At 43.5% G+C, this 20,332-nt stretch overlaps 1 protein-coding gene across 3 annotated transcripts in view; it reads left to right on the top strand.

The window, feature by feature from the left end:
* Positions 1 to 20,332, top strand: part of RFX3 (regulatory factor X3) — a 177,931-nt gene that overhangs the window by 131,458 nt on the left and 26,141 nt on the right. For all 3 annotated transcript variants that reach the window (XM_044445915.1, XM_044445913.1, XM_044445914.1), the window contains exons 8-11: positions 7,116 to 7,237; positions 7,994 to 8,106; positions 9,291 to 9,406; positions 9,841 to 9,995. In XM_044445915.1, coding sequence (XP_044301850.1) covers positions 7,116 to 7,237; positions 7,994 to 8,106; positions 9,291 to 9,406; positions 9,841 to 9,995 — 506 coding nt within the window. The remainder of the gene's footprint in view (positions 1 to 7,115; positions 7,238 to 7,993; positions 8,107 to 9,290; positions 9,407 to 9,840; positions 9,996 to 20,332) is intronic.

Here is a 20,332-nt window from a genome sequence, read left to right as displayed (position 1 = left end):
TTGCCCTCTCACCCTCAACCAACATCGCGGAGGTACGAAGCCATGTACCGGGTTCAGGAGGAGGACATACCATTCCTCCGACACCCCAAGCCGAACTCGGTCGTGGTGGAGTCCTCCCAGGGAAGAGAGGCAAGGGGTCACACCGCGCCACGAGATAAGGAGGGCCGCAAGATCGACTCCCTGGCCAGGAGGGTCTATGCAGCTTCAGGCTTGGGGCTGCGTATCTCAAACTACGAGACAACGTTGGCGAGATACCAGTATTTTATAATGCAACGCCTCCACAACGTCATCTCGGCCCTCCCAGACCAACAAGGTGAATTGGCCAAAGTCTTGATTAAGGAGGTGATGCACGTCGCGGTGCAACAGTTGTCCACAGCCAGGCACCATGTGGACACTAACTTGAGGGCATTGGTCGGTGCCGTTTCTCTTCGCAGGCATGCATGGCTGAGGAGCACCAACTTCCCCGAAGAGACCAAGCGGCGCATTGAGGAAATGCCCTTCGACGGGTCCGGGATTTTCCATTCACAGACGGAGCATAAACTTAAAAAACTTCATGAGTCCTGCATGACGGCCCGACGAATGGAGCTCCAGTCGCTTCCGAGGCGTAAGTGGCCATGGAACCGTCCGCCCTACAGACAGCCGTATCATCCCAGGCAACAGCCTCAGCACAGGCAACAGCAGCAGCGCCGTCGACAACAGCCCCAGCAGCGCTACCAGCAGGGCCGTCGCCGATATGATGACAGGAGGCAGCGTTGACGGGACTGGCGAACCATTCCTCTACTCTATCCTATACCCACCCCCCTCTCATCTGGGGACCGGCTGCAAAGCTGACTCCCCATTTGGGAGTCCATCACATCTGATGGATGGGTATTATTTATCATACAGCACGGCTATAGGATAGAATTCGACACCGTTCCTCCATCGAGTCCGATTTGGTTTACATCTTGCACATCAGTACTGCTCGATGAAATACAACAACTTCTTCGTAAAGGAGCGATTCATCAAGTAACTCAATATGACGGGCATCACGGATTCTATTCTAGATACTTTACCGTTCCCAAACGGGACAGTGGCCTACGTCCGATTTTAGACTTACGTGGTCTGAATCGATTCTTCATGACGAGGAAGTTTCGAATGACCACCCTCCAAAATATTTTGCTGCTGCTTAGGAAAAAGGACTGGTTCGCCTCATTGGACTTGAAGGACGCCTATTTTCATATTGCAATCCATCCCAAATATAGATGTTTCCTTTGTTTTGCTGTTGCCCCCAATTTCTACGAATTCATGGTTCTACCTTTCAGTTTGGCTTCCGCTCCGAGGGTGTTTACTAAATGCATGGCCCCTGTCTGTGCTTATCTACGCCTCCAGGGCATACAAGTTTATCCTTACCTCGACAACTGGCTCCTAGTCTCCAGGTCCAGGGAAGCTCTCCTCACTTCTATCCGTATTACCTGCGCCTTATTGGACGACCTGGGCCTTTGCATTAATACTGAGAAATCTCCTCTCCTTCCAGTACAGAAGCTTACGTTCATCGGAGCCCACTTGGATTTGACGTTGGAAAAGGCATTCCTCCCTCGGGACAGACAACTGACTCTCGCTTGCCATGTTCATCGAATGCGACAAGACAGATCGGTTCCGGCGAAGTCCATCCAGAGACTTCTAGGACATATGGCTTCCGCTGTTGCAGTGGTGCCACACGCCAGACTGCGACTCCGTCCGTTGCAGCTGTTTTTCAACAAAGTGTTCCACTCACAGAGGGATCCACCGTCAAAACTCCTTCGAGTCCCATCCTCGGTCCTCCATTCGCTAATATGGTGGTCGAACCCGACCAATCTGACTGTTGGGGTCCCCTTCAGGTCCCAAGGCCCATCGATTACAGTCGGTACCGATGCGTCTCTTCTAGGTTGGGGAGCGATATGCTCCGGCCTGTATACTCAAGGCATGTGGACTCGTCAAGAATCCACGAAGCATATCAACTTCCTGGAATTGTTGGCCGTGTTCAAAGCCCTACACTCTTTCGAAGATGTTCTTCAACATCGGGTTGTTCAGATAACATCGGACAACATAGCCACCGTTTTTTATCTGAACAAGCAAGGCGGGACGAAGTCTCCAACCCTGGCCAGACTTTCTATGCAGATCTGGGACTGGTGCATTTCAAGAGATATTACGATAATAGCAGTCCATCTGGCTGGTACGGACAACATGGAAGCAGATCTTCTCAGCAGGCGCATGCTCATCTCTCACGAATGGGAACTGGACCCCCAGACACGCAACGACCTTTTCCATCACTGGGGGTTCCCCGACGTGGACTTGTTCACCACACAACAGAACAAGGTGTGTGCGACTTTCTGCTTGAGAGCGGGAATCGGACACGAATCCCTAGGGGACGCCTTCATGATTCCATGGAACAATCTGAATTTCTACGCCTTCCCACCGATTCCACTGGTGATGAGAGTCATAGCAAAGATTGTTTGCGATCGGGCCACAGGGATACTAATTACTCCTTGGTGGCCACGCCAACCTTGGTTTCCCACACTGCTGGACATTTCTCACGGGAAATACCTACATCTTCCACCGCTCCCGTTCTTGATAACCCAGAAAGACAGCGCACTTCGTCACCCAGATATGTTATCATTAAAACTAACAGCGTGGCGAATCCGATAGCTGACTTCACTACGTCTCTACCAGTCACTACTCCAAGGGGTTCGAATCTGACCTTCGAATCCACTACTGTCCTTGTTATGTCTACACCGACAACTACTTCAAAAGGTTCGAACTCTACTTTCGAACCCAATAGAGTTGCAACCTCCAAATCCGCTGGGGACGGCACTGCACCAGCACTGTCGGATCCAACTACTGTGCCATCGAATCCGACAGCCTTTCATCCGGACATTCAATACATATTGGACTCCGCTTTAAAGCCTTCTTCACGGAGGTCTTACGAAGCTAAATGGAAGCGTTTCTCCGCCTTTTCTGACTCTCATTCATTCTCTCCATTCACATCGTCAGTTCCTCAAATTCTTCAGTTCCTCCTGGAATTACACCACTCTGGACTGAAGCCATCGCCTATCATTGGGGCATGGTGGACGGTTCGTCCATTTTCTCCCAACCTACTATTAAAAGGTTTTTGAAGGGACTTTATAATCTGAATCTGTCGATCAGACCAGTAATGCTCACCTGGAGTCTCTCTGTTGTTCTGCAAGTGCTTACAAGAGCTCCTTTTGAACCGTTGGCCACAGTTGATTTACGTCTTGTCTCATGGAAGACAGCATTCCTAGTTGCGGTTACCTCAGCCCGGAGGGCCAGCAAAGCGCAGACCCACCTTATCTCAATTTTCATAGAGAAAAGGTTGTCCTGCGGCTCGATCCATCTTTTCTGCCTAAGGTATTCACACCCTTTCACATGGGGCAAGATATTATTTTACCTGTCTTTTTTCCAGCTCCGTCTATTCTGTTAGAAAGGACATTACATTCACTTGACGTTCGACGCTGTTTAGCATTCTGCAGATCCAGGACTGAGTCTATCTGACATTCACATAGACTTTTCATTAAATATGCTACCAGGGGCCAATGTACCCCTGTTACTCCGCAGAGACTTTCTAAGTGGATAGTACATACCATCACCCTGTCTTACCAACTGGCCAATATCGACTTGCCCACTACCCCTCGAGGCCATTCGACTAGGGTTGTGGCTACCTCATTGGCCTTCGCATCGGGAATACCGATGGACGATGTATGTAGAGCTGCTACTTGGGTGAATCCTTGCACTTTTGCCAAACATTACCGCTTAGATGTCCACGCTTGACAAGATTGTTCCTTCGGCAGAGCCATTCTTTCATCTGTTCTTCATTGAGGACACCTTCCCTCCTCCATTATGGTAAGCTTGTTAATCTACCCATATGTGTGATGCACAGAGGCCACGACGAAGAAAAGCAGGTTGCTTATCTGTAACTGATGTTCTTCGAGTGGCCATCTGTGCAGTCACACAACCCACCCGCCGGCCCCGCTCGGTGTCAGTGGGTGGACCTCTGTCGTTATTGAATGTTATCATTGTTTCTTGGTACCGATATTCATTGTTCTCTTGGTACCGATACTGTTCACGGTAGAACTCATTTACAAGTCATTTTTTCCACAAGAGGGCGTCCGGTCATCAAAGACTGAACAAAATGGCGGACGCTCTGCTCTTTATAGGCTGTGGGGGAGGGGGAGCGGAGCTTTTTCCCGCCAAAATAAACCATTAGCTTGTAATCTTCTGGCCAAAGGCACTGCGCAGGCGCAGCACCCATATGTGTGACTGCACAGATGGCCACTCGAAGAACATCAGTTACAGGTAAGCAACCTGCTTTATTCATAGCACTGTGCTCCAGGGCCTTGTGGACTGTACTGACATAACATGGACCTATCAGTGGTGTTTCTGGGGGAAGCTATGATCCTGCTATGTTCTGGAATTTGCCACCAGCAGATAAACTGGCTCACTGGATCATTCTTCACCAGCTTCCATGGTAAACAGACTCCCTGCATGCCTTCTCATTCTCAGCAGCCAAGCTTTGGAGCTTCAGCTGTGACTGGTTCAGTCTCTGTGGACTTGCTAACAGAAAACCTTTGTAGAAAGGAAAGAAAACCAGAAAACCATGCTAGGCTACCCATTGAGAACACTTTTGGTCACTTGGAGACATGGTAGCACACCCTTTACGCACATCTGGATGTGGAGGAAGACTTTGCATTAGATGTCATTGCCGTTTGCTGCACATTGTTTGCAAATCATGGGAGGGCAGCTCCTTCAGGACAACCCCCACCTTCCAGGACCAGGGGCTGATAATGGTGCTGTTGGTACTGAGCCACATCAGCATATTCCCCCCCCTCCCATCCACACATCCCCTGAACCAGTTATCACTGGAGCTGGAAACCAGGTTAAACATAAAGTGGGGAGGCATTACAGGTGAAGAAAGACTAGGTGGAAACACTTATGTTTTTGGTCACCAGCTGTAGAGAGTAGGGTAGGCAGCATGAACAAAATATGATCCTTGGGTGGTGGGGAAAGAGCCAGAGATGCAAGTGAGCATAGAATCTGAACTCAAGCTCCTTGGAATGTTGGGGACCAGAACCTGCTGGGGGAGGGCATGGTGAGCAGTCATGTGCAGTCATCTCTGCAACTGAAGAGCAGAAGTAGGAGCAATGATGGGTGTTAGGAATGAGAAAGACAGTTGCTCTTGGTACGCATTCTCAAGGCCTGCTGATTGGAATTTAGAAACAGAAGAAGAGCAGGAGGGGCCTCAGAATGTGGTCCAGTTCCATATGTTGATATGAGAGACTCGGACTCTTTAATCTCAAGGCCAAACTCCCTAGGTGCACAGGCAGCCTCTGTGAATAGCCAAGATGTACAGTTGGTGGGAGGAGACTTAGAACAGAAGGGTATCTCAGGGACAGACAAGGTGGGTGCAGCTTTCAATGTCATGATGCAACATTGGCAGAGGAGGGCAGCCCAATTAGAGGATGGGTGTGCAGAGGGGAGGTGTGTTCATTTCCAGAAAGGCCCTCTTCAAAGGATGAGGCCCAAACTTACACATAAGGAGAGTTTCAAGAAGGAAATACTAGATTGAGTTCAAAAAACTGCTCTGTGCGTATTCAGAGATTCATTCTGAGTGTACGGGTTTCTGGAAAACACTTTGGTCAATAAAGAACATTTTGCAAGAAAGATCTGTGGCTTTGAATGTGCAAAGGGAGAAACAAAACCTAGCTCACAACAGAGGGTGGGTGAAACTTTCTGGCAACAGGAGTACAGGCAGTGGGTAAATGGGGAGCCAGAACTCAAACTTGAGTACTTGGAGTACAGAATGGGGAGGGTAGATTATTACTACATTGCATTTAGGTTCATCCTTTTTTACTCTTGTGAGTAACTCAGGGGCCCTTACATAGTTGCATTTTATTCTCACAAGAACCTTGTGAGGTAGGTTAGGCTGAGAGTCCATGAATGCCTCCAAATCACCAAGTGAGCTTCATGGCTGACTGGGAGCTAGAACCCAGATCTCCTGGATCCTATGTCCAGCAGACAGCATTGGCTGTCTGGAATAGTGAATTCTCAGTGCTTCTGTGACTATCAGGGAATGGAGGGAGTGTAAGGGAGAGACGATAAATGAAACCCACTTCTTGGGCAGGCAAAGGCATGGATGAGGCACAATACAAAAACGAAAACCACCAAAAGGAATGTGGTGAGTTTACAATTTATATTTAAAGATTAAGTATTGTGTTTTGGTATTGATCTGCCAAGAGGGAGGAGTGGAAGTTTCGATGAGGACCCAGTAAAGGCAAAACATGTCCAGAGCATTCATCGGACCAATTATAAAAAAGGTATTGACATAGTGAGCAAAAGATTGCTGAATAGAATTTTTCTGCAAAAGTCACTAGGCTACCCTCTGGGAGCTGCCAGGAGGAGTGAATCAGAACAAGTCGTAGAGGATTATCATCTTTGGACACCATCAAGAGCCAGCGTGGCCTGGCACTTAGGGATGCTGGACCTGGGACTTGGTTTTAGTCCTCACTCAGCCATGAAACCCAGTTGTTGGCTGTGGGACAGTCACTGCCTTTCAGCTGAACCTACCTCACAGGGCTGTTGTGTGGATAAAATGGAAAGGGGAACTTGATAAGCTACCCTAGGTTCCTTTCAAGAAGAAGAAAGGCAGGATATAAATGCAATGTGATAATGATATTAATGGATTATTCAATAAGCAATCAACCCACTGTGGCTGCTTCTCAGAATGGTTTAACTTATGTGCAGAATACACCCAGGGTGTAGTATTAAAGTAATATAAAGCCAGTTGTAATCACCCTACCTTTATAGTTCCATCACTTCTTTCCAGACTTGATTTCCATGGAAAACAAACGTTAGAACTTAAATGGACAGCTTGAGGAAATTGTACAGGGAAAAGTGATAAAGAAATCTAAGATGGTTACCTTTTCTTTATTGCTAACCTTATAGGCTAAGATTACACTTGGAAACAAAGGAAATGATCTAAAATACATAGCAATTAAAGCTGAAAGATTGCATCATACAGTAATTAACTTGAAAAAGATGAAAAAGGCTTAATCATGTTTTATATTCCATCTAATATATTTTAGGTACAAGCCTATGCAGAAAGTGGATGGAGTCGCAGACAGTTTCACAACAAGTGGTCAGCAGACAGGCACATCTGTTGAACAAACTGTAATTGCCCAAAGTCAGCACCATCAACAGTTTTTGGGTATGTGAGAAGTATATTATAGAGGTAGCTATCCCAAGGAAAAAATAACTAGTATTGTCTATTGCCTGTGTTCATTGGGACTGTTGTTATTGTTATGGATTGTTAATTTACCACTTGTATAAATATAACTGTATATAGTTACTGGTTTCTAACAAGGGTATGGGGCTTAATTGAAACTGCCATTCATACTCCAAAGACATTCAGTTTGGTCCCTTCTTTTGCATTTGGGAAACTAGCAAGTTTCTGTTAGCATGAAGTTTCCAAAATGGATCAGTTCAGCCTGATAACAAAAGTGAGAACAGGTGCATGTTCTAGTGATCTTTCAACCATAGCAGTAAAATTATTCTGTTTTATCCTTTGATTTTAGAACTGTTGAAGGATTGGACTGACCAAGTCCATATATTTTGTATTCTGATGATGTTGTCTGAAGAAAACAACTTGGTTTAACAGAATAAATCAACTTATCCTCATCATGACTTTCTAGCCCAGGCTTTTATAAATAACAGATGGGATTCATTCAGTTCTAGTGTCATACTATTGTCTTTACACAGATGGATAATTATTTTGCCTTTGGCAATGATTTAGCTGTACCCTCAAAACATAAAAACTTAAATTTTTAATAAAACCTAATACCTTTCTGGTTTTGAATCCAATACTTTGACCTTTCTGATATTTATTTTTTGTATAATGTTTTCCTAATTAAACTGTGATTGATACAGTCTATGATATTTTTCCATTATGTTGTCATGGAAACAGATGCATCTCGAGCACTTCCAGAGTTTGGAGAAGTTGAAATATCTTCTCTGCCAGATGGTACTACTTTTGAGGATATCAAGTCATTGCAGAGTCTCTATCGAGAACACTGTGAGGTAGGAAAGAGAGATTCTACAAAGCTGTTTTACCTCATGCGGTCAAGAGATTCAGATATGACTTCCAATAAAATATCAGACACACATCAAATATGTGTGCATTTGGGAAAATGCACTAGTGAACTAGAGACTGGAAATCTGCCTTAGGTATTCTTAAAGGCTGACTTACACTTACTGAAATTCTTTGTATGCTGTACTGAACAGCATATTAGAAGCATAGAAACAAAGTGAGTCAAAAGGGACCTGACCAGCAGCTCCAGCCACCTCTGTTCATGTAACCCCCGACATACGGTTGTCCAGTCTTTCCTTGAACACCCTCACTGATGGAAGTACTTTCTGACATCCAACCTGAAGCCTGGTTCCTTGGACTTTACCTCACTGGAATGCGTCCTGCCCTCCACTGCAGGGAAGAACAGATCACGGCCCTCCTCCACATGACATCCCCACACATATTATAAGTTGCTAAAAGATCCTCTCAGAGTCTCCTCTTGGTGTGTACAGCATGAGAAGCTATTTAAAACAACTCAGAATTATCACTGGGATGCAGTTATTTAGGTTGTGGTCTTGGTATTTAATGTTAGTTACTAGCTTGTTACTGGAAAGATCAAGATAAAAATTGCCCAGTATTAAAATAATGTATTAAATGCTTTGCATTAATCCTATTTTTGTGTAGGACTCTGCTTGCAATCCCAAGTATCAGAGTACACGTAACGTCTGATCTCTTACCTTTGTTCCCCATAATATCTGACTGCCTTAACTGTTATCGCCCATCATTGCTCCCCTGCTTCACAAATCCCCCCAGATTTATCCATAGTTAAGCTTACAACTACAACACCCTTTTCTTTGTTTTGCTATTATCCAGTTCTTGACACTATCTTCAAAACCATTTAAAGACAGTGTGGTGCAGATGTTGACCATAGTTAGCAAGGGAAGAGTTTAGGAAATTGGTTTTGAGTTACTTAGGATCAGAATTAGAGAAGAAAGTGCAACCCCAAAGTCAGCTAATGCATATGTTCGCCAGCTCCAATAATTTTTCAAATTCCTTACTTATTTTGAGCTTACACATATTCTCAGAAGGAAGCTCCCCTGAGTTCAGTAGGACTTACTCCCTTTGTGTGCTTAGATTCAGTGCTCAATATTTTCAGTTCATTGAAAGAATATCTGTATCTGCTTTGGATTTTCAGGCAATATTGGATGTTGTAGTGAACCTTCAGTTTAGCCTAATAGAAAAATTGTGGCAGACTTTCTGGCGCTATTCTCCCTCAACAACAACTGATGGCACTACTATTACTGAACCAAGGTTAGTAATTACTTTTCAGAGCTTGTGCCTGTACTTTAATGTAATTTTCAAATAAAATAAAAACAAAAAATTGCATATTAAGTAGGAATGCTATTTCCTTAATTTCTAGATTAAATTGTTGCTTATTATAACTGCAGTACATATTTGTATGCATATCATTTTATTTTAAGTGAATAAGGCCAAGTTATTTTCTCATGAAATAATATCCAATCCAAAGACCATTCTTATCACTGTTGCATAAAATGGTGCTCTTTGGCTAAAACTCTGGAGGCCATATATCAGCCATTACAACACAAAGTGCCTTAAGGCAATGGGACGCGTTCCAGACATCTCTAATGTTTTATTTAAAAAAGCTTTGAAGTCCATTGTTCTTCTTTTTTATCTTCATGTAAATGCATTTTCATTTATTCATTTAATACATTTGTTCACACCAGCAATCTGAGTGAAATAGAAAGTCGACTTCCGAAAGCAAAGCTGATTACTCTGTGCAAAAATGAGTCAATTCTGAAATGGATGTGTAACTGTGACCATGTGATGTACCAGGCTTTGGTGGAGATTCTCATTCCTGACGTCCTTAGACCTATTCCTAGTAAGTTGAATATAGATGACGTCTTGTAAGGATTTTTTTTCTTCTGGTGAACTTGTGCCAAGGAACCCTTTAGGAGTGACTAAAGGCTACAGACTCAGTGTGGGTGCAGTTGCTTTTATTTACAGAGTAGAAAGGTATACCCTACCAAAAAGAAAAAAAAAAACCCAAAAACGCTGTATTTAAACTAAAAGTAAGACTTGGCAATTTTCTGTTTCTTTTCCTAAAATTAGGTTTCAATATGTTGTGGCACATACTTATTTGAATTGCAGTTTTTCAGCCACAGTAATGCACACTTAGTATTACATGTCAAAAATGACTTGAATCCAATTGTGTTTTTCTGTCAACAGAAGAGAAACCAGTGGCAGAAGGGATTTTTCCTCCCTCTGCAGTCTGGGCAACATTGGATTGAAGCTATTTTTAAAAACGTTTCCTCTGGTCTGTACAATACACTCCAAAACGTTAAAGGCACAAGTATGTGTGTCCTGTTTATGTCAACTTTGTTTTTCACTAAATTCAGCAAGCTGCGGACCTAACATAACATGCCCAATTATGTAATATTCATTGGTAATATGTTGACAAAAAGCAGTTTTCCACTGTTTACTGGCACAACTGCCCATTTGCCTCTCTGCATGGTTCAATCAGAATCTGCCCTGGCACTTGTAGAGGAAAACCATATCCAAGACACCTTAGCTGAATGGTTGAATCCATCTTAAGATTTTACTTAAGAGACTTGCTGGGATTAATACATTTTGCATCTTATTAGTAAACCGTACTGTTAGAAATGTAGTGCCTCCTTAACTCCTTCATTTTTCTAGTCTTTCCATCTTCTATTTTAAAACTCCAATAATGTCTTGCAACACAGGCACAGCATCAGATTGCAGATATTATGCTTCAGCTAGCTGGTCATTATCCAATTGTTCTGCTTATGAAGAAAGTTTTATTTTCAGAAAAAAATTATTCAGACCTATGCAGTATAGTTTGTTGTTCCACAGAGAAAGCTGATTCTACCAAAAGACTTCCATTATAAAACATTAGCTGTGTCCTGGGCAACATAATAAATACTTAAGAATGTATTTACTTTTTAAAAGATGGTTAATAGTTTCTACTGGGAAGAGGGGGAGAATTGGGATCTATATAAATGCATGAGTATTGTGTTCTTTCAGTGAACAGTTATTTTGAGTTTCTGTTAGATGTACTCATGCCTCAAAGAAACAGATAGCAAACAAAGCTATTTTCTCTTCAAGTCACTCTAAGTGCTATTAACTGTTATAGTTACAGATTGTTCAGAAGATGTACTTATCCAACTATGGAAGAACATGGTACTGACCTTCACTTATGAATGGGGCAAAATACAGTCTTACTATTTATATTACTTCTGGCACAGCTTGAATGTTCTTACAGAACACAGTCCAAATGTCAATCCTATCTTCTGCAGTTTTCTGAAGTGTAGAGCTGATAAATACCATCATGCAAAGATTATGTTTTAAGCAGTTCAGTGAATACAAACAGACATAGAATATTTTATCTGGGACTTATTTGTGTACTAGCATGAGACTATTCTGAATGAAACCCCACTCCCCAATGTTTGACACACCACAAAATTACTGAATTAGATTAAACCAACCATATTTAGCTGTGAGCTTTAACTCCAATAACTTATCAACAAGTACACACAGGTGGATGAACATTCCTGAGGTACCAATACATAGTATGTGCAGAACTTTCTTGAGTTTTACAGGTAATTTTCTAACCCACCACTTGTTCTTATGGTATTTTACTGAACCGCGACATATTCTCAGCTTTAGGTGTGTTTTGTAAGTGGCAAAACGATCAGTGGATAATCCTGGAGGCAAAACAGAAAGAAAATAGATTCAAGATTAATTTTGGGGATAACTTAGGGCCATTTTCTCCAGAATGATGAAATAGGTCATTGGATTCCTGCTTCAAACAAATACAGAAAACCAGAGCTGCTCATGTATAAAGAAGTCTGCCAGTGTGCCAGTGTGGTGTAGTGGTTAAGAGCATGGGACTGGGACTCAGAGGATCTGGGTTCGAGTCCCCGCTCGGCCATGGAGCCAACTGGGTGACTTTGGGCCAGTCACAGTCTCTCAGCCCAACCTACCTCACAGGGTTGTTGTTGTGGGGATAAGATGGAGGAGGAGAGATAATGTAAGCTGCCTTGAGCCCTTTGTAGGAAAAAGGCAGGATATAAATCGAAAAAATAAATAAAATAATAAATAAGCTTGTTAGTAAACATGACAAAATCAAGCAGACAAAACTTTCCTTCTCTTAAGGCAAAGTTCCTTTTATCACTCATTTGGATTAACATGATAAACTTACATCAGAAAGGACCAAGAGTAGTAGTAGTAGTAGTAGTATTATTATTATTATTATTATTATTATTATTATTATTATTATTATAATAACATTTCTATGCCGCCCCTTGCCGAAACCTCGGGGCGGCTTACAACATGATAAAATACATTGAAATACAATAGTACATAATAAATTACCATTAAATATAAAAATACAAAAAATACATTGATTTACAAATACAAAATTAAAATTATCAGTATAAAATAAAAATATAGGAGGAGAAAGAGAAGGAAGAAGAAGTTGCCCAGGCCAGATCATATGTTTTAACAATTGAAATGATGTTTAAATAAAAAGGTCTTTACCTGGTGCCGAAAAACCAGTAACGACGGTGCCAGGCGGACCTCTTTGGGGAGTGAATTCCATAGGTTGGGTGCCACCGCAGAGAAAGCCCTCCTCCGGGTACTTACTCTCCTAATTTCTTTCATGGAGGGTTCCCGGAGAAGGGACTCTCCCGCAGATCTCAAAGGGCGGTCGGGCATATACGGACGTAAGCGCTCGTTCAGGTAGCCAGGACCCAAGCCGTTTAGGGCTTTGTAGGTCATAATCAACACCTTGAATTGGGCCCGGGCTTCAATGGGAAGCCAGTGAAGCTGATGGAGGACTGGAGTCATGTGAGCATAACGCCCCGTCCCCGTCAGCAGCCTGGCAGCTCTATTTTGCACCAATTGAAGTGTTCGGACTGTCTTCAGGGGAAGCCCCACGTAAAGCACGTTACAGAAGTCTAGGCGGGAAGTCACCAGCGCATGTGTCACCGTCGCCAGGCAGTCGTACTCCAGGTAGGGGCGCAGCTGATTAATCAGCCGAAGCTGAAGGAAGGCGTTCCTCGCTACCGCTGTCACCTGAGCTTCCAAAGAGAGCTCCGGGTCGAGGAGTACTCCTAAGCTGCGGACCTTATCCCTAAGAGGGAGTGTTGCACCATTCAGGACCAGGTCAAATCCACCCTCTCCGAAACCCGATCCGCCAACCAACAGGACCTCCGTCTTGTCTGGGTTGAGTTTCAGTTTATTGGCCCTCATCCATTCCCTTACCTCGGCCAAGCACCGGTTCAGCACAGCCACTGCCTCACCTGGATTAGTGGAGAATGAGAGGTAAAGCTGGGTATCATCAGCGTATTGATGATTCCGCAGCCCACACCTCCTGATGACCTCTCCCAGCGGTTTCATATAGATGTTAAATAGCAGAGGGGATAGAATGGAGCCCTGTGGTACCCCATGGCATAGCTGCCATGACGTAGAGACATGGTCCCCCAGCACTACCTTCTGGAATCGACCGTCGAGATAGGAGCGGAACCACTGCAAAGCAGTGCCTCCAACCCCCAATCCCGCAAGTCTATCCAGAAGGATACCAGGGTCGATGGTATCGAAAGCCGCCGAGAGGTCCAGAAGAACCAACAGGGATGTACTCCCCCTGTCCTTCTCCCTGCACAGGTCGTCGTACAGGGTGACCAAGGCAGATTCAGTACTGATTATCAGTCACTTTATGGGTGCTGTTGGGAAATCCTACTCCATTGTATATAAATTGCTAGATATATTCAGGGATAGCCTTAGTAGGGGAAAGAGACTGATTTGCCAATAGCCAAAACCCCAGCCTTGCTTCCTGCATCTGTGATAACAATAACAGTGTTGACAAAAAGGGTAAGTAGAGCAAGAATCAATTACAGTGCAATGTGTGGAACAGAATGGAGTGTGGTGTTTGCTGTTTGCCTGCTTTTGAACCTATGTGAGAAGGAGCAGAAAGGTGATAGCTTTGGGCCTACAGAAAAGGAGCCTACAGTAGCAGGGACATTTGGGTTGCCAGGACTGAGGTGCTGATGGAAGCAAAGTTGGTCACTAGGAGGGTTTTGGCCAGCATTTAGTAGCATGTGGGAAGATGGGTTGGATTCATTTTTCAGTTGAGGTTGAATTAATGATGCTGAATGCAAGTGTAACTGGTTGTGTTCTGCTGAAAACAAATGACTGTGACCCCTTGGCATCTGTTGGGTAAGGAGTTTGGTCCTCTAGTCCACTTAAGTTTCATGCTCCTGCCTTAAGTTCTCCTATGAAGTTTTATTGCTTTTAGTGTTACTTTCTTTACATTGTAAGCATTTTCTGTTTACAATGTAAGCCACCCCCCACAATGCTATTATACATGAAATGCCTGTGTAAAATCCTGAGAACCTTGAATTGGTCAAAAGCTGACTTATCTGTCAATGCCCACTGTCTTCATTTGAGCCCCAAACCTGCACTGCCCTCTGAGCAGGAGAAACATGCGTGCTTTTTTATTCCTGTCCTTAATTGACTGATATTCCTCATTATATGTGCAAGCCCTTTTGGAATGTTTTGATTCTCTAATTGGTTCTGGTATCTTAGGCTCCCCCTCATCTATTGTTTTCTGTTTCACCAGTAAGTTTCTTCCCTCTGTAATTCTGGAGATCATCTTCTGCTGCACTTCTAAGCAATTATCCAAGAAGACACAGGCAAATCTCTTAGTATTATCTGGGTATATTTGCTAGAAACATGAATGCAAAAGATGGTTAAAATAGTTAAATATATCAGATGCCAGAAATGCGTAAGGAAGGTATTTGGGCTGTTAGATAATAATAAAAAAGTAGGATAGGGAGATTTCAGATAAATCAAGTGAATTGTTTGAATCATTCTGAATTACAGCAGGAATTGTGTAGATGTTTTTGGATTAAGGTACAAAATAAAGGATAAATAACACACAGCTTAACAAATCACCTTCCCTGGCCGCAGAAACCTATAGTTAAGGAGGTCAAATATGAAATCTTGCTTTAAAAAGAAAAAAAATCAGCTCACCACTAAGATTGGCCTTGTCAAGGAATTGAAAGAGAGCTCATATAATACCAGTTCTTCAGAGTGATCTGTGGTAGGAAAGCAGGGAATGAATAAAAAATCCTGAGACGGAGTTAAAATGTAGATAAAGTCCCACTTCTGTTCTGCTATAGGGAAGCATTTTCTTTTTTTGTTCTATCAGAAAATGCGTCACTGATGAAACTGCTACCATAAAAGTATTAGCTGTCTTCATGCCCTGTATTAAATCAAATACAGCTCTAGCAATTTCTTACTTTATGAACCTGAGGTGACAATATTACCATCCAGAGTTCCTTCCTTGTATATTAGACACACCAGCTTCAAGAATACTTCAAAGAATGCAATGTCAAGGTTTTTTGTAATCACCAAGTACCTTAGTATGTTAGTATGATGCTTTTGCACTTCCCTATGCAGTGCAAGGACAATGGCATGGCCTTAAGAAAAAGGTTAAAGAAATTGCACATTAAAACAAATGCTCTGGGGTTGTGTCTTAGGTGGGAAGGTAGCTGTTCTGCTTAATTGAAAGGACATGGTCCTTGGTTATATAGCTGGCAGTAGGATTCTCTTGCCCTAACCTCCAAGTTTCAGGTATCATCCCATGAACTTCTTCAGATCTGACAGTCTTCGTTACTCTTTCTCTTGACTTGTGGGACATCAAAACATCCTGATCCCTATACTGTATGGCCAGCCACATCCAGTATGGCCAAGCTGCTCGGTGTACCATCTGCAACTATTTCAAGAAAGACAAATGCTGGGCATCCCAAAAAAATGTTCCATATAGAGCAGGGGTCCTCAGACTTTTTCAATAGGGGGCCAGTTGAAAGGCAGCGGTGGGGGGTGGTCGGGTGCGCGCGAGGTGGCGTTGGGCGCACACGGAGGCAACTCGCTCATTCGGAGATCTCCCAGTGAGTCCAAAATCATCTCCGAGCGAGCAAGCCACTACCTCCAGCCAGCGCTGCAAGGCAGTGGCGAGCACGTGTGGACGAGGGAGGCAGGTGGCGGCAGCTTGCTCGAAGAGGGTTTTGAACTCACTGGGAGATCTCCCAATGAGTCCAAAACCATCTCCGAGTGAGCAGGCCACCGCCTCCTGCCCGCGTGGCAAGCACGCACATGAACTGCAGTGCAGGCCGGATGAAAGGGCATGGCGGGCTGGATTCATTCCACGGGCCGTAGTTTGAGGACCCATGATATAGAATCTTTGAGAACTGCAATTTGCCCTGGGATTCCATCCCTACTGCCCTGGAAGTAACCCATTCTGCTTCTGGGACAATTTCGGTTACATACACCTTGAGTACAAGCAGCCCAACTTACTTCCCACCACTCTAAGAACAGTAACCTGGCCTTCTGATGTGCTACCTGAGCACAGACGTGTTCCATCTAAAAGAAAGAATGTGGGAGCACCCTTCAGGACGCAGTCCAGAACAGTCCAGTACAAAGTACTTTTCCAAATGAAATTTATTCAGAGCTGGACTACCCCATGAAAAATCTGGGTAGTGTCCCTTAAGAGACTATCTTAAGGGACACTATCCAGATTTCTCCCACCTGTTTTGCCCAGGCACTTGTCTTTGGAGGAGACAGGTGCAGTGGGTAAGTCACAGTATTGCTGGTTTAGACTAGATGGCAATACAGTTACCTGGGCAAGGCCTGCTGATAGTACAAACTCATTACCCTATGCTGCACCACAGCAGTACCTCTCCCCTCCACCTTTTCTTCTGCAGCAGCACTTTCTGCCATACCTCAGGTGCCTTCACTCCCTGGCCCACCTTCCCCTCAGTATGCAAGCACTGGACGTACATGCTTGGGGTGCTAGATTTTGCAGAAATTTGTTTGTTTATTTGTGTTACTTGTACACAGCTTGATATAATAAAATCACCCAGTCATTTACATACAAATTACATTAAAATGCAGTTAAAATACTACACTATTAAAACAATTCTAATTAGAACAACAATGGAAGGAATAGTAAAAAAGCAGCATGATTAATTCAGTTGCACACTAGGGAAGACTTTTCTTGTAATGTTCCGAACATGCTACATTTTCTGCCCCTCAAACTGCACGGGGAGGAATCTTCCAAAGTTTCATGCTCTACTGAGAAGGCCTGCTGTCATAGTATTGCTTGGCACCATTCTGTTGGTTTCAGAATGACCAGGCAGGCCTCTTCTGATTATCTTAAAGACTGGCTGGGTACATGTGAGGGAGATATTCTTAGCCCATGCTTGAGTATAATATACCACTGGGAAGCATGAGCCACGCAAGCTTGCCTTTTTGCCCAGTCAGCCACCTGATGGCATTCACTGTGTAACTGCTTTTCACTCTAGTGACACCTCATTTTTACATTTACCTGCATCCCATTCTTGTATTTTGTAGGTTATCCCATTAATGTGTTACCCACCCCATTAGTATCATTTCAGGTAGTTTAGAGGAAAGCCTATATTTGGTAAAGTTCAGATTCCCCATAATGCCAGACCAAGCTAATTTAAAATAAGTGCTCAGGACCAAGACTGTTGTCTTGGTGCAAGGAATTAATTGTTTGCAAACTGATAATGGCAGTGTAAGATGGGAAATGAATCTGCTAGCAGAGTGGGGGTGGTGTAGCAGAGAGGAAGGAGGATGAGGTAGAAATGGTCACTATGCTCTTGGCGACCACTTGGGTGGGGGCAGGGAGCTGGCAGCAGGAGGAACACGGGGCTCTTTGGCTAAAGGTAAGTGTGGATCGGGGAGCTGGTGAAGAGGAGCCAGAACTCAAACTGCTTCTTGGGGAGTTGGAATGGGGGGGGGGAGGAAACATGGGGCCTATATTTACTTCTGCAGCTACTGGATAGTGGAGGCAGGGTATGAGGGAAGGATCATGAGCGAGGCCCATTTCTCAGGTTGTCTAAGAAAGTATTGCTATATCCATGGACAAAGCACAACACAAAAATAGAAATCCCCAAAGAGAATGTTAGAGTTTCCTTGATTTGTTTGACAAACAAGGATAGACAGATGTCATGCTTTACCTCAAAGGCTCCTTTTCAGAAGAGGAACAGGGATTACCTCTAGCTCTAAGCTCCATTTCAGAAGATGAGGAGGACCTGTCTTCCACTCAGGAGCCCCCCTCTCCTGGGTAGTGAGAAGGAGAGGTCCAAGGCACCAGCAGTGGAGCCAGGGCCCTTCCCGTGCACCCTCAGTGCCCCCTCCCCCGCTGCAGAAGAGTATTCAGAGTCACAGGAGGAATCACCTGCAAACAAAGGCAGCCCAGCACTCCACTTAGCTCTCATTGGCTTCATCAGCATATCTGGTGAGCAGAGAGGTTAGGAGTTGTAATTCAAAGCATCTGGTAGGCACCAGGTTGGGGAAGGCTGTTTTAGCACTAGTTTTGGCAACTTGTATCAGTGAGATAAATGAGAAACAAGGGCGCAAACTTTAATTTCAGAACTCCTATTTATGTCTCCCAGTATAAAATGACTTCACATATATCTTTGTTCAACCACATATACTAGACTGGGCAGCTACTCATACAGTGTAAGCTAGCTTCCATGTTTTTTATTAAGACATTATCATAGAGCACAATGCCTGTGCTGAATGCTTAATTAGGTACTAAGCTGCAAGTCTAAATTCAGTTTAATGGTAGGAGTTTACTCCCATTCCAATCTGTTAAGTGTGTGGTTATTTTCTGTGCTTGGGACCTGCAGACTTCATGCTAGTTACTAGGTTTTGTTTAGAATGCTGCTACAAATTCAAGCTGTTTCTGAAAACAATAGAAGAAAAAGGTATTCAAACTGGAATATTGAAACCTTCTGCAAATATACGCTTGAGGCAAATACAAGCACAAAAGATTACCAAAGTACTTTTTGACTGTCTATAAAAATTATAGGTATAGGCCACAGCCCAGAGAACTGCATGACTACTCATGTCCTCAGCAGAGATTTGGATTTCTGTCTCTTAAATAGCAGACTCCTCTAATGGCAAAGCTGTCCATAAAGAAATGTCTAAAGTAGTTTCTGATTATGTTTGTGTGTATGTTTTGCCTGAAGATGATGCTAAGGGTCTACTGTTCAAAGAAAATCTCATTGGTTGTACATAAATCTTTGAATGTTGCTAAATTAGCTCCCTGAACTTTGGTCATAGGTGAGTGAGTCTGTGTTTGTGTCTGTTCCATTGATATTTAAAGAGTCACTGAATGGTTGAGATTAGTTTTGCATGTGCAATTTAAAATGTTTAGCATTTTAATCCTTGTTTAAACACACCCTTTTAACTGTATGTATTTAAGAATAACAAACAGTGGCTCTCAGACATGCAGGCTATTGCTCAAGTAACATCCCAAATTCCCACAGCCAGGCAAAGGCACATCAGGAATAAAACATGACAATCAGAATAGAAGTTGAAATCATAGTACATAATGTTGATCAGTAGTGAAACAATTGATAGGCATGCTTCATAGAATTAAACCATATACAGCTCAAATCAAAAAGCTAGTGCTGTGCACCTAACAACAGTGAATATAAAAAACTGCAGTTGTCAGATATGTCATGGGTTTTTAAACTCAGTGATACAGTGCACTCACCCATCTTTACATTTTCTTTGTATTTACATCCCCAAGGAAAGTCTAAAAATGCACACCACTTTGTTGATTCTTACCAATGACCAGTTTTCCACTAGCAGTGAATTTTTTTGTAAATATAATTACCACACTTAATCACTGATTCAGGAACAGGCCATCCCCAGATACTCTGCATTATCATAAGGATTGGTCACAGCCTTTTGTCTGTCATCTATCTTTCCTGCAAAAAACCTCTCCTCCTTTCCTACTGTGAGGTTTGCGTTAATATCTCAGAGAACATGGAAGCCTGCGGAGGTGTGAGGGGTGGCAGATGATGTCATCATCCCTGTTAATCTAAACTCCTGATGCTCTGACCTTGGACACTCAAATCTTCTGCAGCAGTGGTTATGCTGCAGCTCCACAACGGCAGCAAGTGCCTTCATCTAAGGGTGTACTTCCAGTCCGCAGTTACACTGTCATATTCATGCTCCTTTACCTGCTAGAAAGTTGCACTGTAATAAGTTATTGAGGCTTACCTGGAGCCTAATTTGTGCCAATGAGGCTGAAGCTGTGTGTGAGTTCTACCACGTCAGACTGCAGGTGGGACTTGCCTGTTTGAAAGCCCTGCCATA

Source organism: Varanus komodoensis, unplaced genomic scaffold, assembly GCF_004798865.1.
Source record: "Varanus komodoensis strain SLA01 unplaced genomic scaffold, ASM479886v1 scaffold5, whole genome shotgun sequence".
NCBI classification, from domain to species: Eukaryota; Metazoa; Chordata; class Lepidosauria; order Squamata; family Varanidae; genus Varanus; species Varanus komodoensis.
This window is presented reverse-complemented; position numbering and strand designations above follow the sequence as displayed.